Here is a 24,628-nt window from a genome sequence, read left to right as displayed (position 1 = left end):
TCGATTAGTCACAACACAGTTGTCTTTGGTATAGAATTACACTTTGAATACACTTTTCACGAGCTTCTTAGAACAAACAAGTAAGTTCTTTGCTCTGTCGAATCTCATTACATAGTTACATCTTTTTACCTTTTCCATTATGCATCTTGATAATGTTATCAATCAATAATCAAGTTGATTTGAGAAATTACTTCAGTTTGGATTAGTTAGAAGATCAAGTAAACAAGTTCTGAAAGTACAAAGATCTTTGAAATTATAGATACACATTAAAATCTTAGAAGAAACACTTTATAAACAATGAATTTAACGTAAATCTTCATGATCGATAAAACAAATATTTATATGTATCTATAGTATCGATCCAAAAAAAAGAATATTAATACTATTCAAAATGCGAAAGAATTAGAAACAACGAGTAAGATGATCCTACTTAAAAGGTTATGGGATTTTCTAAGTGAAAGAAGAAATCTTACAGATCTCATCCAATGACGTACTTCGACGGAGCAAAGATTACGAACGCGTAAATGAAAAACTTATTACATCGTCTTCGTCTCCGACGACGACGATGATGACGATGACGATGACAACGAAAATGAGGACGACGATAATGACAACGACGAGAACGACAACGATAACGATAATGACAACGCGGCGGCGGTGGCAGCGGCAACAGTGGCGACGACGACGACGACGACGACGACCACGACGACGATGACGACGATGACGACGAGGACGACGTAAACGACGACGACACCGTTGAAAAGTCGAAGGAGGAGGAGGAGGAGGGGGAGTGGTCGATCGAAGACGTCTTCAAATCCACAACGCGACGTGTACCTGTTGTGTATGTAATGTGAAACGTCGTCGCCTCCTCACTCGGTCACAAACGGACGTCCAAAATTCGTTGTTCCGAGTAACGAAGGATAAAGAGAGAGAAGAGAGGTTATAAGGAAAAGACTTATTGGCCTCTACTTCTTCCCGTTCCTTTTCTCTTCTTCTTTTTCTTCTTCTTTTTCTTCTTCTCCTGCTTTTTCTTCTTTATCCTATTGAAGATTTTCGATCGAGAGAAATCGTCCAGCGTTATTTTTACTGGACAATTTTGAGGTTACCTCAACGCTTAGAAAATCGCAATAGCGTGTTTTCGTTCGTTCCAGGTCGCGTTTTCACGTGCTGACTTTCGACGATTTCTTCGATGAAGTAAAGCCGATTATTACGAGAACGATTATTTATCTATTGAGTCTAACATTGTGACCAATAGCTTTACGAATATAGAAATAAATTCTCTCGTGATACGCGTAATTATGAACAAAATGTACAGCAGCGGCAATGGGGGGTCTCGATGTTTCTTTTTCTCCTTCTCTTTTCCTTTTCTCTTTATCCCCCTTCTTCCTCTTTCTCTCTCTTTCTATATATATATGTGTGTATGTGTGCGTGTGCGTATTGTATATATATATATATATATATATTCTATCTCCTTCCTTTTCGCTCGATTCCTGCCTTTCTTCTCCGCTACCCCCTCTTGCTCCTTCGCTGACTGACTGACTCTGTCTGTCTCTCTGTTCTTGTCTGTTTGTCTCTTTCTCTCTCCCTCTCTCTCTCTTCGTCTTTCACGACTTTGCCGTATTTTCCTCTTCCTTTCTCTTTTTCTCTGCCTCCTCCGATCAATCTATTTTATTCAGTCAACATTAAGAAGGTTAATAAGTCTAATTCGATTCGGAAAAATATTTCGTGTTATTGATAAGCACGCGTTTTTTTTCGTTCAACACACCTCACGACGCATAATGGAACAGCACTTTTTTCCTTCCTTCTTATGGTCTCTCTGTCTCTGTCCTCTCTCTCGCTTTCTACTCGTTCGTTTCTCTTTCACGGCATAGTGCACTCCGCTTATCGGAAGAAAGGGGAAAAACTCATCTGGAAGATGGCCGCCGACCGCCTGTCACCGATTTATCCCTTTCTCGCATGGCCACTCTATGCGCGAGCGAAGAAACGACGGACAAATAGGCGAACGTACGAACGTACGAACGTACGAACGAACGAACGAACGGACGTACGAACGAACGAACGTACGACCGTACGAACGTACGAACGTACGAACGAACGAACGAATGAATCTACGTGTACGTACTTACGTACGTACGTACGTACGTACTTACGTACCTAAGAGGAAAGGTACGAAAGAAAAGACGAGTTCGTATACGTAAACGACGCCGCAGCTACCGTACGCGCTGCGTACCGCCGGCTGATTACTATGGAGGCGACGATGGACGAAGGTAAAAGGACGAGAGACGTCGAAAGGCGAGTGTGTATCTGTGTATCCTTTTACATGTACAGTCGCACACGGTAAGAGAGAGGGGAGAGAGAAAAAGGAGTGGGGGAGAGAAGGAAAGAAAGAGAGAGAGAGAGAGAAAGAAAGAAGGCATATACACGCACGCACGAAAAAATCAGCAGCGCACTCTCGATCGAGGTACTACGTATAGTAAAAATGACCTACTATATTTTACTATTACTATTACTACTACTATTTACTGTTACTATCACTATTACTATTATTATTATTATTATTATTTCTATGTTATCACAAATATTGTTACATTTTATTTACAGAATGTCCAGTCGACAGGTATAAAGTGATAAATTCTCTTTCCTTTACGACAAATTTCGAGTTCACACGATAACTACACGTTCGACCAACCGAAAAACGCGCCGGCTTAAAATCGTGACGATTTTCTTTTGTACGCACGCACTCAGTGCGCGAAAGACCAGTGACGTCGCTTTACTCGTTGCAGATTCTCTCTCTCTTTTTCTCTCTCTCTCCCTCTTTCTCTTTTTCTCTTTTCTTCTAGCATCACCCCTTTAGCGCTCTCTCGTTTCTCCCACTACTTCACTTGCTTCCTATCTTTTTAACAGCTTCGGCTATTATCGGTGAGCTACGATATGTTTATTCGGCACGTCAACTGACCAACTAGTCACATGACTCGCGCAGAAATCATTTTTCTCCATTTCTTTTTTCTAAGATATAAGTATTCTTCCTAGATTCTTAATATTACTCCCTTTAAGATATTTAACCTACGCAATATCTTCATCGTCATTTTTGTTGTCTTTCGAATTTTCCAAACATTAATTCACGTTTATTTAGTTAAATTCGTATAATTAAAAAAAAACATTATATAAATTCTAATTAAAGAATGACATTGTTAAAAATAATATTATATTATAATATTTTAGTTTTTATCGAGCGATATAAAATTGATCGTGAGGTATGTAACTATGTACATATTTATGTATACATGTATGTATGTATGTATGTATGATGTATGTATCATTATGACGTGAAGCGTGTCGCCATTATACCGGCGTGAAACGATACCGATTTGATTCGATAAGTCGAACAATCGACGCTCACCACCACGTGACGCTCCAATCGACGTTCTCAATCGAACGGGATTGGTAAGATTCGTCCGTGAAAGTTATGCGTGCGCACTTTTCATATAACCGAAGTATATATATATACGACGAGTGCATCGTGCTTCGATTACGCGAAAACGAACAACCTTTACGGCTCCGCGTACGCGACATCGGCCTTGAATGTTATCGTTGAATCGACCTGTATCAGTCCTGCCTTCTCAATTCTCAACGATACACGACGATATGAGTCAACTTGTACGAAAGACTTCGATTTTCGAAATATTCGCTAATATTTATTATCAACCCAGGAGAGTTAAATATGTTCGTTTGAGGAAGTACTATTATATATATATATACACGAATTTTTATATTATTATTTTATATACGCGAATTTTTTATTAGCAATAATGAATTTCAGCTAATGATAAAAATGTCTCGTGAAATTGATATTATTATCTTTTTTTCGGAGGACGCATCAAAAATAATTGTCGATATCAAAAGAAATCGATTTTTCTTTTCGAACGATTTTATTCTCTTTAATAATTTTTTTTTTAATTCTTTAGATTCAATCTGCTATGAAATATATTTTTCTCTTTTTCTTTTTCTTTTTTTTTTTTTTTTTTTTTTGAAAAATGTTAAGAAAAAAAAAATGTTTGAATTAATATACACGTGTGTGTATGTGTGTGTGTATTCAGAACGTTTAGGAAAATCGAAAGTGTAGAGAGGCGTGCCACTTTATAGTAATCATAGTGTAAACTTGTCTATACGTGTCAAAACGGTGTATGTATGTATCCCTATATGTTCATTAAATTACTCTTCGAATTCGTGCTGTATTAATTGTATAATCAAGGATTTGGATTTTATATAGAAAAAGAAATTAAAAAAAAAAAAAAGAAACAGAAAAAAAAAATTTTAAACAAGGTAATTATTAACCGAGGTCACAAAATAAAAGCGCATTAAGCGCAAGTTCGAATTGGTTTTCTTGAGAGTACAGTGGGCGAGCGGGCGGGGGATAGGGGTGGGGAGGGAAGGAGGGATTACGTTAGTCGTAGTTATCGACCAGCCCATAACGACCTTGAAACTGAACGACTTTTATATGCGCCAATGCGATTCTCACGAAATGAAAGTATGTATCTTATTTGATCGGGCAATGTGATCGTTGTTAAATTTTCAAACGATCGATATAATCTATTATATTGTACGAAATATGGAAATCTATCGTTTGAAATAATTTTAAATCCTAACCCGTTAATAAATAACAGGCGTTTGGCACGTAACATTTTCTTGATCTTTTTTTTTTCTTTTTTCTTTTTTTTTTTTTTTCATATGATACGAGATAGCTTATGTGTCGTTACACGATCAAATAATGTGTGTATGTGTGTATGTCTGCTACTGCCTGCTGTATGTATGTTACGTGTATTTGTATGTATGCATGTATGTGTGTATGTATGTTGTATACGTACATAGTAACACGAACGAAATCCTATCGCAATGTCGAGAAAACATATAGGCGTAGTAGTAGTAGTAGTAGTAGTAGTAGTAGTAGTATAATTCTTTCTTCTCTCTGATTTGAACGATATAATTTTTCTTCATACGATGGTTAATATTCACTTTTAACGATTAGATCGATCGAATATCTTGTAAAAACGACGTTGTGAAATATAATAACTCATTTTATAACTCGTTCGAGTAGGCCTCGCAAAGCGAATAAGATGTTACCCATCGTGGAAGAGAATGAGCGCGATTAAAATTGGTAACGTAACCTATTTAACGTGATAAACTATAATACGATCATCCATACCTTTCGATGCCAAGCTGATAGTATTCTTAGAGTTGATCCGAAGATTATACGATGAATATATCATAGTTTTAATATTGCAGATGTAAATCACACGACCGTTTACGCGATTTGTAAAACAATACTCAGGTTTTATTTATCCGAACTTGTACGCTGTGACGTCATATTGCTTCGTCGATGATCATCTGTTTTAAAAGTACTTCCATAATCATATTTGAAATATTTAGAACGCGGGAACACGGTTATATATGACACATATATATATATATATATATATATATATATATATATGTATGTGTGATACATGTATATATGTTTCATTTTCTGTAGAAAATATTTATTCATTTCTTTTAAATATTTTCCTTGAATGAAGTTAAAATGTATACTTATTGTTTAATTACTATTAATGTATGAATAAAAAATAAGATTTTCTTTTCTTAATTTAAAGTTTTCTTTCTTTTCTTATTTTTTATTTTTTTTTTAATTTGTTATATTTCATTTGTTATTATAATGGCTAATTTATCTCCATTTAAATTCATTAATTCATGTAACACATATATTTAGATTTAATTGAAATCTGTAAAGAAACATATTTGTCACATTTGGCAGATCTGAAAAATAAGGAAAAATTTCATGTAGTTTATAAATTCTTTTATAAGTATATATAAATTAAAAATAACATTACAATATTTTATTTCTATAGAAAATAACATAAATATTAAAAAAAGGAATGGATATTTCTCACTTACATCATTAACTGCATAACTATTATATTGTCGGCAATACACTTTCTAAGATTAAATATGATATTAACTACCAAATTTTGATACTATTATACTATTCTAGCATTATTAAAGCAATGGCATTTTATATATGTCAATACACAATGTTATCAAAAGTTGTAATATTTGTTTCTCTTTTTTTTTTTTTTTTTTCTTTTTTTTTAAATACAATTACTCTTATTCAATTAAAAACATATTGAAGAACAAATGTTTTATTTGAAATTATATCTGATAGAGAGAGGTTTCTTTTTATATAAAATAAAATACTCTAAGTAGATTATTGCACTATAAATATTTGTTTACTAATACCAACATAACAATGACATTTACTATTCTCACAAATAATTATTTATATCATATCAATCATATTTATATATATTTCTTAAAAAAAAAAAAAAGAACGTAGTTACAATTATTCATAAACAAATAAAGTAACTACTATAATTTCATGCTTAGTAATTTTTTATGTTTAATAATCGTATACAATTTTTGTTGAAACAGAGATTAAAAGATCAATAATAATTATTTGTGTTTCTTGTTACAAACATGTAGCGTTATTTATGAGAATTCTTTTTTACATTTTGCAGTGTAGAACTGCATTACATTTAATGTTATATAAAGACTGTAGTATACATGTAAACTACATTTACTTATATTCGAGTAACATTAATTTCAAATAAATAAATAAAAAATACTTACAGATCACAATAGTTCCATGTAATTAAATAAATTTTTTTAAAAATAATATATCTCTTATAATCAACGCATTTACTTAAGATAACATCACATCATTTTGTGTTTTCAGTTCAAGTAAAGAAAACGAAATTATTTTTTGTTTGGCAAAATAAAATGGAGCAATATATAAAAAGATATTTTAACTGAAAGATTATATCTTATAAAGTAATATTTCAACAAATATCTCTAAAAATTGTCTCACATTTTATATACAAAATATAACGATACAGGTACTTTTCAAGTGAGATTTATATATAAATCAAAAAAGATGTATTTAACAATGAGTCTAAATATATATTTACTTTCCTGCATGAAGAAGTTATGTTTATATCATACATAAACGAATGTACATAATACGTTCTTTTTCCTGTGAACTAGCATTACTAAAAACATGTATCTATGAGTATACATGCTATTGAAAAAGTTAATGATCAGAAATACATCTACACTTTTATATATTAAAGCATTTCTTTTCTTTTTTATAAACATTACGTCCATCGTTTTTAAAAATGTTATGATTTAGATGTGTGTCCTGTACACGAATAATGATTTTCGAGTATGTATGTATATTTATCCATTTAACTTTTCATGTATAACGAAAGAAACTGTTTCTGTGATAATATAATCAAATTTGATATCTATCACAGTACTTACTGAATGTTTCAAATTCCTTGAAATTCTTCTCTTAGAATACTTCCGTTCTTATAAATCAGATTAAAAAAGGACATTTTAACCATAAAAAAATCTTACAGTTTCCTCTATCAATCTACAGTCGCAACCACATCCGTATTATTAGTTTGAATAGTTAAGTCTTCATTGTCAGTTGGTGTTTTTTCTATTGTATTTGAAAGAGTAGTCTGATGAATATTCGAAGCTTGATTATCAGTCTTCATTTCATCTATTGTTTGTGCTGTCGTTAATGTACTCCACCAGTTAGAAAAAGCTCCTTTAGCTTGTGAAATTGCACCACCTTATATAAAGAAACAAATATTTTATTTAAATAACTTTGCTAGTTATGATTTTTAATGAAAGTTAAGAATTTATCTTACCCACTGCTTTGCCAGTAGTTGCAACTGCTCTTCCAGTTGAAAGCATAGCTTGATTAAGTTTCCTACCACTCTCAGTATTTTGCATAGTACTATGAAAAAAGAGTTATATATAAATTATTAAAATACAATTAATGAGAATTGCATTGTTTTATTAACTTACTGTGAAAAACGTAATTTCATATCTTGTACAGATAATTGACCAGCAAAAGGATGACCAGGTTCTATATTATTAATTTCTGGTTTATTCAAGCTATTCCACATTTTGTAATTATTTGTAGCACGCCAAGCAGCCATGAACGTGGAATTATAGTGATCTGACTGTCGTGTATCTTGCTGCATTGAAGTACGTAGCATACTTAAAAGGTATACTCGAAATTGTGTTCTAATCCATTCATCACCACCTTCCCATCCTACTCCATCCAAGAAAATATCTTTTCGAGGCTCAGAGACATGTCTAACTATGTAATCTGCAAATCTTAGATCCTCAGTAGTAAGATGTAATTGTCTTCTCAATTCTGGATCGGTAGCTTCTATTCTTGTGTTTTCAACCTTCCATAAATAATACAAAATAAAATCGCACGTGTTTTGGATATCACTGAATTATGACATGAACTAAAATATGTACAGTATTATATATTTCATAACAAACACTATATGTTATACCTTCTTACCTAAAGTCTAATAATATATCGAACAATTAATAAATAATTATTCTTATAACTCACCTCAACCAGAACATCAATTAGTTGCTTTTTTTGTTTAAATAAAACATTTGTTGCTCCAACTACATATCCTCTAACATTAATATCTCCTAAGAGATCTAAGTATGGTAAAGATAAATAAGGTAGACAAAGATATCCCTTAAAAATAATGAATGAATTTGATTACAAGTAATAAAGAAAACATATACTGATTTTAATTGATTTTTAAATAAAAATCTTATATATACCTTAGTAAATAAACTTAATGGCAATCCGCAATGTTCTGGATTTATATGTGCTATTTGAGTTATATTGTTGGTCAATCGTGCATCAGATAATGCATCATTACTTGTATCGCGTGGTAAACTATTATCAGCATCACCCATGCCTAAAGTAATTGTATTGACGCTATGAACTCTGTGTACATTGTCATTCGCTTTAGGTGAATATTTAGAATTATTTTCTTCATAATTTTCAGTGCATTCTTGTGTTGACTCTACATCAATAATTTTTCCATTTAAATTTTCATTATTATTTTTTTGAATAGTCATATTGCCAAATGCATCCATACATTTTCCTTCCATTGTTTCAATAGTTTTATTATCATTTATACACAAAGAATTTCTATTTGAGTTATCATTAATATTCTCATGTGCAAGATCTGATATGTTCTCTTTTATAACATTTGTAGTAGATAAATTAGAGTCAACACTATTCAATGCAATTTCTTCATCATCAAAAGTCGGTATAGGAGACATAGGTCTAGACGGTCTATAAGAAAACAATTGTAATAGAAGTATAACTACATATAGTAATATGAATTCATCTATTCATTTAAAATACTTGATAATATAGTACTATATACTAGATAATATACTGAATAATATAGTGCATAGCAAGTAGATGGATTCATTCAAAATACCTGACACAAGCTGCTTGTTGGAGACCATGTTCGATCATACTGGGATATAATGAAAGTAAAGTTAATATTGTGGCACATAACGGCTGTACAGGAGATTGGTAAAAGACCACTCTTTTTTCTAGCAAAAGTAATTTAAATAAAAGAAGTACTTTATGGCGAAATTGTAATATAAAATCTCTGGCAGACAGACCTATAAGTAATATTATACTTTAAATATACGTACAATATAATCATTTGGTGTTTTTATTAAAGCTAATATGAAAATACATTTCTGTTGATAATTACCAACAAATACTTGAGGTGGTATTTGACTTTCACTGCTCATACAAGAATTAAGATGACGATAAGTATCTTCTAACAATGATACTTTACTAAAATCTCCTTCTTCAAAATATGCATGCGTTATTAATGCCATTTTTACTTGAATATGACCATAAAGTGGCAGAGTACTTAATACACAAACAGATTTTTGTACTGTTCCTCTAGTTATATCAGAAGTGCGATTTTTTAATTTCTGCAAATATACTTACAAAATATACATATAATTCTAATATTAGATATTAACCTCTATGTTATAATTACCTCAACAGGAATTTGTCTAAAACAAGAAATACCATATATGGTACGTTTTGGATCATTGAGACTAGGCAAATGAAAATAAACTGTATCTTCGTCATAATTATGAGATCCATCAGGTAACGCTAAAGTTGGTAAGTACTTCCAACCAAGCGGACACTCATTTGGTGCACCAGGCACTAAAGGCGGAAAAGAGTATTCTACCTATGCGTTAAAAAATATTAAAACGATAAAAGATATAAAATATAAATGAGTCTGTGTATAATCTGATTAGATTTTAATTTATAATTTTAAAATTGGACGACATTAATGATCATTGTAATTATCGGCGAAAAAATATAATTTGTATTGATGACGAATTATCACGAAAATAAACGAATTCTAAATTATCAATAACGTTATTAAAACGTATCAAATAAAGGTTATTAATTCTGTCAGAAGAAATCCACTTACTTGACATCCTTTTTTATGATGAAATCCAACGACTATGACATGAAGGATCGGCCCAGCTGATTCTGCCATATTTTTCATATATTGTATGACGAATAGTAAATATGTAGAATATATCACAAATATCTATCGTTGCAAAGAATTTCTATGTTTCATTTCAAAATTTCTAGAACACCCTTTTCTATGACGGGTGACCGACGAAGCGATAGCAGACGCACAGTTTGACATGCGCCATGATATACCCTGATATATGTGTATCGTGATTCTACAAAACATATAGTAAAATGTTGCCAACATGTAAAATTCAACTAAATTATCATATAAATCGTAGAGTTATAGCGCTATAAGTTTTATCAAACGATAAGAATTTCTTATTCTGATTATCAACATAAACTGATTTCAACAAATGTTGAAGGATATTTTTATTGCGAGATGAAAATGTTTTTTGTTATTATATATATCGGAGATGTTACATTAGGCCATTGCGAACAGACAAATGACAAATACAATTTTTTTTAATCCAAAATTTAAAACAACTACTACTTATGTTATTATTCTTGTATACACGCGAATTATTGATAGTGTGGATATTATTAGGAGAGGGAGTTATATAGAAATTTAATAATAAACAATTTTCATTTAAGTATTTTATATATAAACATTTCACGATTACAATTTGATATTTATAAACAAGATCCAAGTTGTTATTACCTTGTAAACATAAGAATGTTTGTTTTTTTTTCTATACCTAATTGTAGATAGTACTACGAAAATAACATATAGGTAACTCTTTTATTGTTATAGGTCAGTTAATATACTTAAATAATATTACAAGTTCTGGGAATAAAATGTAATTTTACAGTATATTAAAATTTATCTTTTTTTTCTTTGCATTCCACATGGCATTGTTCAGAATTTTAATTCAATTGCAATTTTTTTCTTTGTTTTCTTTTTTTTTTTTTTCAAATAGGAGCTCTTAAAATATAACAAACATTAACAAATCATAATATTAATCTGGCAATGAATGTTACCACCATTATAGTGACGTTTCTTCGCCGATAAAATATAATCTGGATCCACGTGTGCGATCTCTATGTAATGACCTGCAGGGCACAGCTCTCAATGTGTTCCTCTTAAGACCAATCGAGTTAAATGCTCGCAGTTGATCAGGAACACGAGGCTGCTCTCTGCTGTCGGCCTCATAGCCGCCTCTCTTTCCCATGCCAAGAAGAAGGAAGGAGAGGAAAAAGATGGGTGATAAGGATAGTTCCCTGGAAGACATGCTACCTGCGTACATTAAATCCCCGTGTTCCATCTGGACCGATAGGCATACGAGTAACATTACTGGGAAGAGCACTTCCACCTGGTACAACTGACTTTGGTTGAATTCTATTTATTTCTTGTATTACTTTTTCTTCAGGACTTTTCTCTTCTCCTAAAATTCTTCTTCTTGCCTCTGCATATTCTTGCTCCCTCTATATAATTTTGAATTATATTGAGATAAACCTTACCTATGCATGGATATATTTTAGTTTCCATGTATACCTGTTTTAATGATTTAATAGGTTGTTTCGGTTTGTCTCCATTTAGTAATGGACCATCGCCACTACCTTGGGAATCTCTTGTAGGTCTTTTTAATATCTTTACTGTTGGCTTTGGAGGTACATATTGAGATCTCATCCCATCTTCACCCAAAATTATCATTCTTGTATTATTTGTATTATTGTTATTAATCTTTAAGCTAAAACATAAAATATTTATATTTGCATTAATCACATCAATATTATATTTATTAAAAGCAATTAATGAACATACCTAGAAGCTTCTATCTCTTCTAATGCTTCTACAGCATTCAATCGGAGAACATCCAATTTTTTATCAAGGACCTAAAATATTATATAATCTAATTTATATTTAAAAATATTCTATTATTATCATATCAACAAACATATAAGTTTTATAAAATATATTGATTTTTGAAATTAAGGGCTTATATTATATCAATTATGTATTTACTTAACATATGTTTATCCATCAATATTTTATTCATAGTACTGTAGCAATATATTCTCAAGAAATGTGGAAGTATTGAAAAAAATCTTCGCTAACTCTTTCCATATTTATCATAGATTTATATAAATCATACTAGGGTAATGAAATATTCGAAAAATTTATAAGTTTATATGTACACATAAATATTATATTGAGCAAACAAAAATATTAATTAACATAATGATCACAACAAGTGCGCATCGATATGCTCACTGCTTAGAGAAATTCGCACTTGAAAGATTTCATGTGTAAAATAGGTTAACACGATTACTTACATTATTAATTAGATTGAAAAGATTATTATTAAGAAAATATTCCAATGGTTAACCTACCCCTGGATCATCTATGTCTTCCCAACTTTCCAAAATATCGTCTACCGCTGACATTTCACAATTTATAACGCAAAATCTTGACTTTCACAAGTCAAGCCCAAGATACCTGATAGCAGGAACAGAGCTCGGACCTTTCAAGGAAGTAGAGGGTGTTGGAAAGTGTGTCTTTTTTTGTTAGAACGAATATTATAGTGGTATCTTATATCAGATTAGCCACCTGAAGATATAAAATCTTTCCTAGATGAGTTTCTACACGAGATATCAATTCAATTGACTATACTTTTACAAACTTTAATATATATATATATTATATATATGTGTGAGTACATATATATATGTATGTATATCTCTCTATATATATACATATATATATATATATATATATATATATATATATATATAATATAATTCTAACCATTAGGCAAAGTGAAGTTAGTTAAAGTTAGGTAGGGGGAGTAGTCGCCATTTGTCGTAATGGCAAAAATGTATAAGCTGCCGTCAAAATTAATTATTTAAAAATTATTTCTTAATTATCATATAAAAATGAATTGACATTTTTTTCAAATCGAAATTTTAATAAATGAATTACGAAATTTTAATTTCTTAAAGAGTTGTAGTTTTCTAATGATTCTAATGTATTTTATAACTAACATATTTACTTATAGAGATTATCCTTACTATCGAAAACTATCGTTTTCAGATTATAATCAAAATATTTATTGAATGTTAACTTTTAATATGTATTATTGAATAAATTTGATGAACAATAATTTTCCTCCCTTGAAATACTGGCGTCAAAAACGTTAATCTCTGATGTAAATGGAAAACGATAGATTTACCGATCGTTTATACGTCTTGATTTCCGCATATTTACAATTTCTTACAATGACAATAGATGTCATTGTAGTAGTTTTGTGTATCATGCGCTTTAAGAGCTGTTATTGTATTTAACTGACAAAATACATTTTTTTATTGAGATTTTGTTATTAATTTATTACAAAATAGTATAATAGCTTTTATAGCTATTTCACGTTATGAATACAGATAATTATTCAAGAAGAAGTTATTTATATTGATGATAAGATAATTTTATCTTCCCGGCAATATCATTCGTTTATCATCAATGAATTTTATATACTTTCTAATTTATTGAATTATATATACACTAATATATTGTACAGAAACGCTAGTTATTTGTCGTTATTTAAAATATTATCATTTAGTGTTAAAAACAAATCTTAAATCTGAATTATATTTAATTTAGTATGTGATCTAATTATTAAAAAAGTTTTATGTTAAAACTGTGTATTTTATGTAATATATAATTATATATTTATATATATACATATATATATATATATTAATAGAATATATAAATGAGCAGATAAAATGACGGAAATAGAATGGTATATATTTATTAAAAGTTTTTAAAATCTTATCATTTTATACGTATTACTTTTTATGAGTAAATTTGTCATGTATTTATTTATCATAGGATAGCAAAATCAGTAGATTATGGATCTGTGAAACATGCTCGATTAGAAGAAGTGACTGAACATCCTTTGAAGCCGGTTACTGTTACAGTAAGAAATTGTAATAATAGATAATATTTTATTATAAAAAAAATTCTACGAAATTTATTTTTTTGTAGTTAATTGACGGACGTAGTGGAGTTAGACGAAATGTATTACGAAGTACAAGTACAGGTTCTTCTACAGGAACACCGACTCCAACTCATACACCTTTACCAACAAATTTGTCTATGGATCCATTATTGAGTCATTCTGCTTTGGATGGTTCGGATCCACTTACACAATTCGCACGTGAAGAATTGGATCCTTTATCTAAAATGGCTGCAGATGAAGTAATTTATATAATAATTTTTTAAAAGGAATAGGAAGATGTAATATGATTATAAATGTGCATTGCAGTGGGATTACTCTTGTGTAACAGCAGTTCCTGGTAAAAAGCCTAGAGATACTACAGATGAGTTAATAGAACCATGGTTGGCTAGACGTAATGCTATTTTAAGTAAATATACAACTTCAGAAAAATTATCAATCGTTACTAGTTTTTTATCAGGAGGAGAAAAAGGTATTTATTTTTATATTATAGTTACAATCCATATTATAATTTGCATCAGATCTTGTAATATTGTGATATTTACAATTTAATTGTAGTTATGGTCAAAGTGCAGCCAAGTGGTACAATGGTTGATAAAGTACGAACAAGATTAGAACAATTGGATGACTTTGAAGAAGGATCTGTCAGACAAATGTTAGATTTATCACAGCAGGAATATACTGCAAGGATTGAGCAATTAAATAATGAATTAGTACAAGCTTGGCATTCTGATCAAAGAGTTAAAGCATTGAAAATTGCAATTCAAGTATGGCTTTTTAAAAATTTCTTTTCAATAAGTAATAATAAAAAATATGTTAATAGATTACATTAAATCTGATTTTTTAGTGTGCTAAATTATTAGTGGATACATCTGTAATGGCCTTTTATCCTAGTAAATTTGTATTGATCACAGATATTTTAGATATTTTTGGCAAACTTGTGTATGAAAGATTGAAGGTGAAAGCTGAATATTACAAGTTAGTTTCACTACTTTTTTCACTTTATTAACATTTAATTCAATTTACCATGTATTTTAATTATACAAAATTTGTATAGACCCGGAAGTAAAGTTCCAACAAGCTTACCTGATAATTTTACACCAAGTATGGTTCCAGAAAATGCAAAAGAAACTTGTCGTAATTGGTTTTATAAAATAGCTTCGATAAGAGAATTAGTTCCAAGACTTTATGTAGAGATGGCAATAATAAAATCTTATAGTTTTCTAACAACAAGGTAAGATAATTTACTTATAATTATCTCAGTAATAATTTTAAGAAACTTGTTAATATTAACTATTCATTTTTGGTTTTAGCGAATTTAACACAGCTCTATTACGCATTACTCGAATGATACGAGGGATTGGAAATCCTCTAATAGCTGTCTATGCTAGATGTTACCTGTGTAGAGTAGGACTTGCTTTAAATAAAACTTCAGATTTTGAATTTGCAAAAGATAATCTATACGACTTTCTTTTTACATATCATCAATTATTTGGACAATCTGTAAAAAATGAATTGGGTAAACAAAATATGACTTTGTATTCATATTTAAATCTTTATTTGCCTGCATTAGATTGGATTTTACAAGTTTTGGTAGCAACAGCTTCAGATATTCTTTTAGAGGAAGTTCTTTCTCGGTTCAAACAACAGACAAAAAGGTATTATATTTATTTTGATATTTTGATATTACTGTATTATTTTAATTTTATATAATAATTTATTGTTTTTTATCTTTTTTTTGCTTTAGTTCTTTATTGCTAAACTCTGTATTGACAGCATTCAGACCAGTCTATATTGCTGCACGTGCAATGGATTTTGTAAATTTAATAGCAGAAAGTAAAGATGATGGTAATGAATGAGATAAATTACATCATTTCAAGTAATTTAAATAGACTATTATTTTTTACTTAGATAGGTATTGTATTAAACTTTTTTTGTCATATAATAGGATATCCACAGCATCTATTATACAGAACCTTAGGTGAATGTCTTATAAAAGAATCCCCACCGAAAGAGGACTGCCAAGCGATACTTCAAATAATATGGAAGTACATAAGCGAGCTCAAAGATCCTACTAAATTCATGCATTGCATAGAAATTTGGATACAATTTACAGTTTTGCATTTTTCTGTAGGTTATAAAATTTTGTGCAAAATATAAAATTGCATATATATATATATATATATATATATATAATGTATATTTCATAATATGTATTATTTATATTCAAGGTTAACGAATTGAATTTGTTTTTTGGACAAATAATTGATCGTCTTAGTCCAAATAGAACATTCGAGCACTATTATTCACAATTGCAAACGGTTGTAGAAAAAATAGTTGCTTATACACAAGATTTTGAATCTTTATTGGCTATGGTAAATAAAATATTTTTTATATATCCGATTTTATTATTTTATTGATATAGTAAAATTTTAATTTCATTTTAGGATAACTTTTTGCCACTGATAGATTTGTTCCACAAGGAAAGTATTAGAGTTGAGGTTTGTAAAACCATTATAGAAGGTTTAAGCAATCAAAATAGTCCTATTACAGATCCAATTATTATAAATGCTTTAATGTTTATCGCCAGGATAATGCATGATTCTGTTAGGTATATATAACTTGTTGCTATAAATAATGTAAAAATTTTTTATTATTTATATTTATATTTATATATTCTACATGTATTAATTAATAATCACAGTGCTTTAACCGTCGAAGATGAGAAACGTCAAATAGGCCAATTAATTTGTGGCCTTGTACAACGAGTTGATTATGGGCGTGATTTTGAAAAGCAACTTAATTTTTATGTTGAAGCCAGAGCAGCTTTCCCTAACTTGGATAGTGTCCATATACAACTTATACAGGTATGAGAAATATTTAATGATCTACATTTAATATAAAATAGATGTTCAATAATTCAAATATATTTACAACTCTGTAATTAGAGTGTGAATAGACTAGCTGTAGATACAAGGAAAATAGTTCGTGGGCATCATACTAGAAGAACTTCAGCATTTGTACGTGCATGTGCAGCATTTTGTTTCATAACTATACCATCATTAACTTTAGTATATACTCGTCTTCAATTATATCTACTATCAGGACAAGTAGCACTTTTAAATCAATGTTTGGGTCAAGGTAAAGTACTAAGATATTAAAATACTGTTTTATTCATATATTGATTTTAAAAATATACATTTTTTTTTGTTTACAATTTTATTAGCTGATGCTTGTTTCAAAGCAGCATTAAGCTTAGTTCCAGAGATGCCTAAAACTATAGACATTGATGGAAGACAAAAAAATTCACAGCCATATTTGCTATCATATCTGTACAATTTTTTGTCTACCTTATTGGTGGTTCCGGTATGTATTTATGTGTTATTCATATTCATAGATAAAAATATATGTAAGATAAAACCAAACTTTTTGATAAAAAGCAAGTATTTTTGACATATTAGGATAGTCCAGAACATGGTGTTTTATATTTGATAAGAGGTTTGCTAAATGCTGTACAACGTTGTTGTGATGAAAGTACCTCAACTAAAGCATACTTATATTTACGTGTCCTTGATCTTCTTTCAACTGTGACTCAAGAGAATTATCCCTATCATATAGACAAGGTAATCTGTATTATTCAGCTTCTTCGTGTATGCTCTTCTTTTTCTTCTATTTTTTTATTTATACAGATAAAAAAGAAGAAAAAGATATTTTTTTAGGTTGACTCTAATGATAAATTTTATGGATCGAATCAAAAGTTTCTTGAAGAGGTCAACAAAATATGTTCTAAAATAGTAGAAGAAATTCTTAATCATTTAAAATATCTCGGATCTACAGATCAATTGGATAAGCAATCCATTCTTGCGTTAGAACTTTTTAATCGTTTTATAATAAGGGCAGATTTACGTCAACCTGCATTAGCAAATATTGCTGTAAATCTATGGAATTTATCTCAACGACATGGTTCTGTTGATCCTAAAGTTAAGGTATACAGACTTTGGATTTGTTTTAATTTACGGTTTATAGACTTAGATCTATTAAATAAAACATTCTTTTTTTTTTTTTAGATAAAAATTATAGCGTATATGATGCAAAAAATGCATTGCCAGGAACATGAACATTTCGTAGGTATTCTAAAAAGAATGAATAAATAAATAAATATAAATAAAGCAATTTCTTTGATCTAAGTGAAATAGTTAAAATATTCATATATAATTCTATATTGAGAAAAAAAGAAATGGTAGTAGGTCTAATATATGCTTAACAGAATTTATTGGCAGTCGTTTGGAAGACATATTGTAATTATATACAATAGTTTCTTAAAAATTTTACATATTTTAGAAAAATTAATTATAACAATAAAAGCATAATTTAAATTTAATGATTATTCGAACTAAGTTATGAATGTATTATTAACTATTTAATTAAATTAGATTTAAGGAATATTAAAAAAGAACAGCCAAACAATATTATGAGAGATATAAAGTTAATATTACAGGAACAAATGTTTTGTACTATCGTATATTAAAGTGCTATTAAAATGTGCTGCGTTTAAAATTGAACGTTTGATAAAAAATAATTTTTCATATTAGTTTTATGTAAAAAAGAAAAAAATACGAATAAATATATAAATTTAAGAGAGATACGAGAGATAAGAATGACTGAAGAAAATATAAATGCAAGTTTACGTAATTAAAGAAATTTACAAGAAAAAGATCAAGATATAATGATAATAATAATAATAATGATAATAGTAACAATAATAATAATAATAACAGATATAATAACAATAATAAAGAAGCAAGAGATTAAACGTTAATTATAATAAACTTCTTATCAATACTAAATATGTCTGATCAAATAAATTTCGAAGATTGAATCGGTCACATTATTTATACGATGATAAAACTGCCATACAAAAATATGTCATTACCTAAGGATACATTTTGTAGATATTTATAATAAATTCTTTAAAATTATATCTATAATCTATGGAAGACATGTGATTGAATAATCGATCAAAAGGCATTCATAAGACCTTAAGATTTTAAGTTTTTAAAACGCCTCGTAAAGCGTCCAAAAATATATCAGCATGATGTTCCGTGAATGTTAACGCTGGTCTTAATCTTACTGCTTTATCACCACATCCACCTGTTTGTATACCTATTTATAACGGAAAAATACATATTCCAGTATACGAAAAAATAAGACGTATATTATTGAAATTTTATACAAATGGAAACATTCTTACCTTTAGCTAATAATCTTTTGATAAGAGCATCTCGACGTTCAGATGTCTCGCAATTGAAAGCTATGAACGTTCCACGACCACGAACGGAATTCATTATTGTAGAATGTTCATTTTGAAGAGCATTCAATTCCTTTAACATGTAATTACCAACACGGGTAACTTGTTTTAAAAGATTTTCTTTTATTATGGTGTCTAACACTACTTCCAATAATATCAATTTACTAGGGTCACCCATCCACGTATTAAATACACGATAGGATTGCTTTGGTCTATGGTGAAATGAAAGAAAAAACAAATGTAATCAATATTGAAATATATCTTTAAAAAATTATTTCATACCTCAAATCTTCTCGATGATAATAACCACCCAATTGCATTTTCTTGCTAAAGGTAACCAAATCTGGCGGTGAATTTAAATTGAAATGTTCGTGACACCACATTTTTCCGGTTGGTCCACCGCCTGTTTGTACTTCATCGATAAGCAAAGCTATTCCGTGCTAAAAGAAAAATATTAAATTGATAATAAAAAAATCAAGCTATCAAGTATAATGTAATTGCGACGAAATCGATTGTACTTTGGATGTTATACGACGAAGTTCTTGAAAGAATTCGGGAGATGCATGATTGTCACCACCTTCGGATTGAATTGGTTCGATTATGACACCGGCTACAGGTATCTTCTTTTCAGTTTTGTACTTTTCAATCAGTTCTTCGACCTATCATTGAAGAGAAAGGATTTAAAGTTATTCACTATAATTTTTTCAATTGGCATAGAATATTTCTAAATATTGATACCTCGGCCAAACAACGTTTATCCTCTTCTTGATTTTCTCGAATATTATCTTCTAGAGGATATTTGTATTCAGGAAATGAAGCAATTGGCCAATCAAAAGCCGGTACATCAATCTTGTGTATATATTTACTATGAGTCGTTGATAAGGAACCTAAAGTTCTACCATGGAATGCACCTGATGATAAACGAAATCGTATTTGTAAATCCTTCTTCTTTTCTCTTTATCTTTTTCTTTTTCTTTTTTTTTTTTTTTTTTTAAGGCATACCTTTAAAAGACATGATCGAATATTTAGGGGAACCTGGTGATAGATTCATCATACACGTTTGCATTTCCTCTTTTGTAAAGGGTGCACCCTTTCGTTCTTTCTCTGCGTACCACATGAAAATATTTTTGAAACCATTCTCGTTCGAACAAGAACCACACATCATCGTTGTAATCTGTGACAATCCTGGAGGAGCGACCTAAATATTGAAATCTTAATTTTATCTGTTTATTCCTTCGAGGTTGTTATTAATTACTTAATTAATCAATTGATTTACCTCTTTCCTAAGAAAAATTTGTTTCAATCTGTTAGGCCATTCTTTCCCCGGAAATACACCTAACGCTGGCCTGTTTACCATGATTCTCTAAAAAAAAAAAAAGAAAAGAAAAAAAATTTATAAATGTTCCCAATCGACCTTTTCAAAGTTTCATGGTTTTTCTTTTATTTCTTTTTTTTTTTCTTTCGTTATTTGGACTCACTTGATTTACTGGATCAGCGACAGCATTCAACATGGCTGGATGATTATAGCCTAAAGGTATCGACGAAATTTGCATATAAACGTCCAATAACGTGTTTCCGTCGACGTCCATTATAAAATTACCGGATGACTTATCGTAATCTGCAAAGAATTGGACCGAGGAGGCTTGCTGTGAAAAAGAATTTTTATATGGTATTAACAACCTTGTACATTTTATTATTATTATTTTTATTATTATTATTATTTTATGTTCTATATAGATCAATTTTTTAAATTATAATTGGATTATCAATCTTTTTTATCAAATTTGTTTCTTCTTCTTTCAATCTCAGGATTTTTTTATATTCTATTAAATTATAATTGTTTTTTTTTTTTTTTTTTACTTTTAACACTTTCTACTTTTAGATTTTTATATAAGAAAATTAAAATTGTTTTGAAAATTTCTTCGAGGATTTTCTAGTTCAATTTCAATCGCTTATTTTATATAAATCATAATAGTAATTTTTCTTTTTGTTTCAGGATCTTCTTCTAGATTCTAAAAAGTTATAATTGTTTTTATATCGATTTGTATGTCAGAAAATGATATAAAATTATTACAAAAATTTCTTTGAAAATTTCTTATTTTTCAATACCGATCGATTTTATATAAAAAAACATATATTTTAATTTTGTTTTTTCTTTTTTTTTTTCTTTGATCTCAGGATCTTTGTATGTAGATTCTAAAAAAAAATGTTTTATTTATATCTGAGTTTTTATATACAATAATAAAAATTGTTCTGAAGATTGTTTCGAGAACGTAGAAATCTTTGGAATCAGATTTGAAACCAGATTTTGAGAATAAAATTTTGACAATCATTGGGAATATATGTAAATGATAAAAATTCTTTTAAAAATTTTAATTCACTTTCGAAACAGAAACATATAAATACCTGCATCGAATTAAGTTCTTGAAGTAAACTTCGTGAACGTGGCCCAGGTATTTCCGTTGTGATTATCGGTTTTTTTGGTTCTCTCAATGACGAACTAGTCAAACATCTTTTCCAATGAGCCCTTTGCCCTATAATAATCAAATCATTCTCTTCAAATATTTGAGAAGATTATTTTTGAATTCGAAAAATAACAATGACGTTAAATGAATAATAAAATCGAATGTTAGTGTTCTTGTCAATACAATATATTTCCTTATCGATCGGATCTAACTCAATGAGATACGATATCATATAACGTATATTTTATGAGATAGAGTACTCAGGTCGATTTTAATCATGTCACTCGAGATCGGTCCAAACGATTACTTTTATTAATGCCAGTTAAAGTCAATTGGTCCAACAACCAAATCATTATGTCTTTTATAATATGTGCCAGATAAATTTTACATATAATTGCAATTTGATATATTATTTCATAAAATAAATTCAAATCGAACGTTTATATCATTTTTTTCAAATATAAAATAAATTGTTTAGAAAAATTTATTTAAATATACGAACGTAAACTTGTTGATATTTTTATTATTATTGTGTAAGTATAAACATATATCAAATATTACTTAACAATACATGGAATATATCGAATCGATATATAAAATAATATTTATCGAATATTTGTAATTCCCAAATAAATGTTATTTGTTGTGGTGGTAAAAGTTCATTGACGATATAGCATTTGTCGTTCATCGATACTAACGTTATAACTCAAAGCGGGAAATTTCAATAACAAAAATTTTTGATAAGATAAAAGATATCCAATGATTCTTAAGGTATTACGAATATGTTCGTAAACATGATATGCAGAATACATATATTTGTTCAGATTATATTTACAAAGTAATTTACGTTTATCAGCTGATAATCGAGTATGCTTAATAGTTTAATCATCAAGTTGGATTTATTTATTCATTTTTATTTTTTGTTCGAAGAGTATTGTCTTTTAATTTTAAAATAGAATTATTATATATCTATATCTTTAAATTGTTAATATATATATATATCTTTATTATACATATGCAAGTACAATATGTTTGTATATATATATATATATTTATCTTCTTTTTTTTCTGCTATTGATCTGCAGAGACACAAGCAAAACTCTCGTTAATATTTTCACGATAAATAATTCATTTTGATTGATTAATATTTTAAATTGACATTCAAAATTGAAATTACATTGTTGTTTGTATGTGAAATTGAATCGTAAATTCTCAAAACGAATATTCGTTCAATCGATTAAAACCTAAAAAGAAGGAAGGTCCATGAGTAGGATAAGTTTTAAAGGAACGTAAATTTCATCTGACAAATAATATAAGATAATTGTTTAATCAATTTACACGCATACAAACGCACATACAGATTTATCTGTTACTTTAACAAAAATTTTTATAAAATATTTATTAACAAAATGTTCCAAACAAGATATTACAAGAGAATTTAGGTCAATTGTTTTTCGAGAATTTTTATGACGCGTTTCGAATAAGAAACAAAAATTATAAAAATTTGTAAACTCGTCGATTGATCGATTATAAAGTACATAAAATGGGGGAGAGTTTTATAGATTTAAAGAGAGAGAGAGAAAGGGAGAGAAAGAGAGAGAGAGAGAGAGAGAGAGAGAGAGAGAGAAAGAGAAAGAGAAAGAAAGAGAAAGAAAGAAAGAGTTAAGTGTGCTTAATAACTACCGCTGAGAAGACAGCGTGCGAGGATATGAACAGACTGGCACTTGTTAACGAGCATCCCTTAGCCCTTAATTTTTCTTCCCTTCGTATCTTCGGCGATGACGTAATAAACACAAAAATATTTTTTTAATTGAGAATTAAATGAGAATAAGTGACACGTTTTAAACAAGAAACTTGAAACCGTTCCCTCGATCGTATCGCAAGTAGGGATGGACCTGCACTACTGGCTCGAAATCCGTATACTATCCGATTCGACAAGCCGAGAGGACTCGATCTTTCACGAACGCACAGCGACCGAGTCTCTACGATTATTAAACGCTGAATTCTCCTGATGCGCCAGCGCCCCAGCATTGAATTTTATCTTGACGCTCTTCGTTCTCAATCGATATTGAAAATTATCAATTGATGAATATGTTAAATATTCTATATTTAATATATTCATCATATTTTTTATATTTAAAATGTTATATACATATTTTATATATATATATATATTATATATTATATATTTATTATATATATATATATATATATATATATATATATATATATATATATATATATATACATATTTTACAAGCAATATGTATGATTAAAGGTTTAATATGTATGATTTAATCTTTTTTAATATACTGTAATATTTTTCGTATTGAAAATTTTCTAACCCGAAGAAAGGGCACTGTTAATCATTTATTCTACATAGGAAATTGATTATATTTAATTATCTGATTAATGTGTAGTTATATATTTTTAT

The 24,628-nt window shown here is 29.2% G+C and overlaps 5 protein-coding genes and 2 long non-coding RNA genes across 23 annotated transcripts in view; 3 read left to right on the top strand and 4 right to left on the bottom strand.

Moving 5' to 3' along the window:
• LOC124952884 (serine/threonine-protein kinase tousled-like 2) overlaps positions 1-5,361 on the bottom strand; it is a 55,383-nt gene extending 50,022 nt beyond the window's left edge. The window contains exons 1-3 of one of the 12 annotated variants that reach the window (XM_047503448.1): positions 474-2,302; positions 130-229; positions 1-63 (exon numbers count right to left, since the gene is read on the bottom strand). The exon at positions 1-63 is cut by the window's left edge and continues 88 nt beyond it. Coding sequence is in view for 2 of the 12 variants with exons in the window: in XM_047503456.1 (XP_047359412.1) it covers positions 5,204-5,267 (64 nt within the window). In the remaining 10 variants the exon portion in view is untranslated. Of the gene's footprint in view, positions 230-473; positions 2,304-5,203 lie in introns of those variants that run through there. The other 11 variants (XM_047503451.1, XM_047503450.1, XM_047503453.1 and 8 more) reach the window with 11 other exon arrangements.
• LOC124952891 lies at positions 1,273-9,342 on the top strand. Its single transcript, XR_007102051.1, has 3 exons — positions 1,273-2,461; positions 2,602-4,528; positions 8,045-9,342. It is a non-coding gene; the product is annotated as an uncharacterized LOC124952891 (long non-coding RNA).
• LOC124952889 lies at positions 4,535-7,358 on the top strand. The gene is made up of 2 exons (XR_007102046.1): positions 4,535-5,155; positions 5,284-7,358. It is a non-coding gene; the product is annotated as an uncharacterized LOC124952889 (long non-coding RNA).
• Positions 5,742-10,921, bottom strand: LOC124952885 (late secretory pathway protein AVL9 homolog). Its single transcript, XM_047503466.1, has 9 exons — positions 10,419-10,921; positions 9,972-10,169; positions 9,675-9,903; positions 9,390-9,579; positions 8,716-9,238; positions 8,492-8,626; positions 7,927-8,315; positions 7,767-7,855; positions 5,742-7,687 (listed from the first exon to the last, which is right to left on the bottom strand). Exons 1-9 carry the CDS (start codon positions 10,494-10,496, stop codon positions 7,479-7,481), a joined length of 2,040 nt encoding a protein of 679 aa, XP_047359422.1. The 5' UTR covers positions 10,497-10,921; the 3' UTR covers positions 5,742-7,478.
• Positions 10,922-11,047: 126 nt separating this feature from the next.
• On the bottom strand, positions 11,048-13,076 carry LOC124952888 (SUZ domain-containing protein 1). Its single transcript, XM_047503477.1, has 4 exons — positions 12,800-13,076; positions 12,231-12,301; positions 11,961-12,156; positions 11,048-11,890 (listed from the first exon to the last, which is right to left on the bottom strand). The coding sequence occupies exons 1-4, from the start codon at positions 12,851-12,853 to the stop codon at positions 11,699-11,701; spliced, it is 513 nt and encodes a 170-aa protein (XP_047359433.1). The 5' UTR covers positions 12,854-13,076; the 3' UTR covers positions 11,048-11,698.
• On the top strand, positions 12,807-19,651 carry LOC124952883 (VPS35 endosomal protein-sorting factor-like). 6 transcript variants are annotated; one of them, XM_047503440.1, is made up of 19 exons: positions 12,807-12,958; positions 14,295-14,382; positions 14,451-14,663; positions 14,731-14,761; positions 14,882-14,893; positions 14,980-15,188; positions 15,269-15,399; positions 15,479-15,655; positions 15,735-16,079; positions 16,169-16,269; positions 16,370-16,551; positions 16,653-16,796; positions 16,869-17,032; positions 17,126-17,288; positions 17,370-17,562; positions 17,648-17,787; positions 17,883-18,044; positions 18,141-18,407; positions 18,489-19,651. In XM_047503440.1, exons 1-19 carry the CDS (start codon positions 12,813-12,815, stop codon positions 18,573-18,575), a joined length of 2,955 nt encoding a protein of 984 aa, XP_047359396.1. In that variant the 5' UTR covers positions 12,807-12,812; the 3' UTR covers positions 18,576-19,651. The 6 variants fall into 6 exon arrangements, with proteins under 6 accessions (XP_047359396.1, XP_047359395.1, XP_047359399.1 ...); XM_047503442.1 differs by adding an exon at positions 14,167-14,205 and having other exon boundaries at positions 12,936-12,958; positions 14,731-14,893; XM_047503439.1 differs by having other exon boundaries at positions 14,731-14,893.
• On the bottom strand, positions 18,677-24,184 carry LOC124952886 (4-aminobutyrate aminotransferase, mitochondrial). Its single transcript, XM_047503467.1, has 10 exons — positions 23,878-24,184; positions 22,136-22,263; positions 21,208-21,375; positions 21,006-21,092; positions 20,732-20,927; positions 20,468-20,640; positions 20,248-20,388; positions 20,012-20,169; positions 19,673-19,941; positions 18,677-19,584 (listed from the first exon to the last, which is right to left on the bottom strand). The coding sequence occupies exons 1-10, from the start codon at positions 23,930-23,932 to the stop codon at positions 19,469-19,471; spliced, it is 1,491 nt and encodes a 496-aa protein (XP_047359423.1). The 5' UTR covers positions 23,933-24,184; the 3' UTR covers positions 18,677-19,468.
• Between the last annotated feature and the right edge of the window lie 444 nt (positions 24,185-24,628).

Source organism: Vespa velutina, chromosome 11, assembly GCF_912470025.1.
Source record: "Vespa velutina chromosome 11, iVesVel2.1, whole genome shotgun sequence".
NCBI classification, from domain to species: Eukaryota; Metazoa; Arthropoda; class Insecta; order Hymenoptera; family Vespidae; genus Vespa; species Vespa velutina.
The sequence above is the reverse complement of the archived record's forward strand: the minus strand, read 5'-3'. Positions and strand labels throughout refer to the sequence as shown.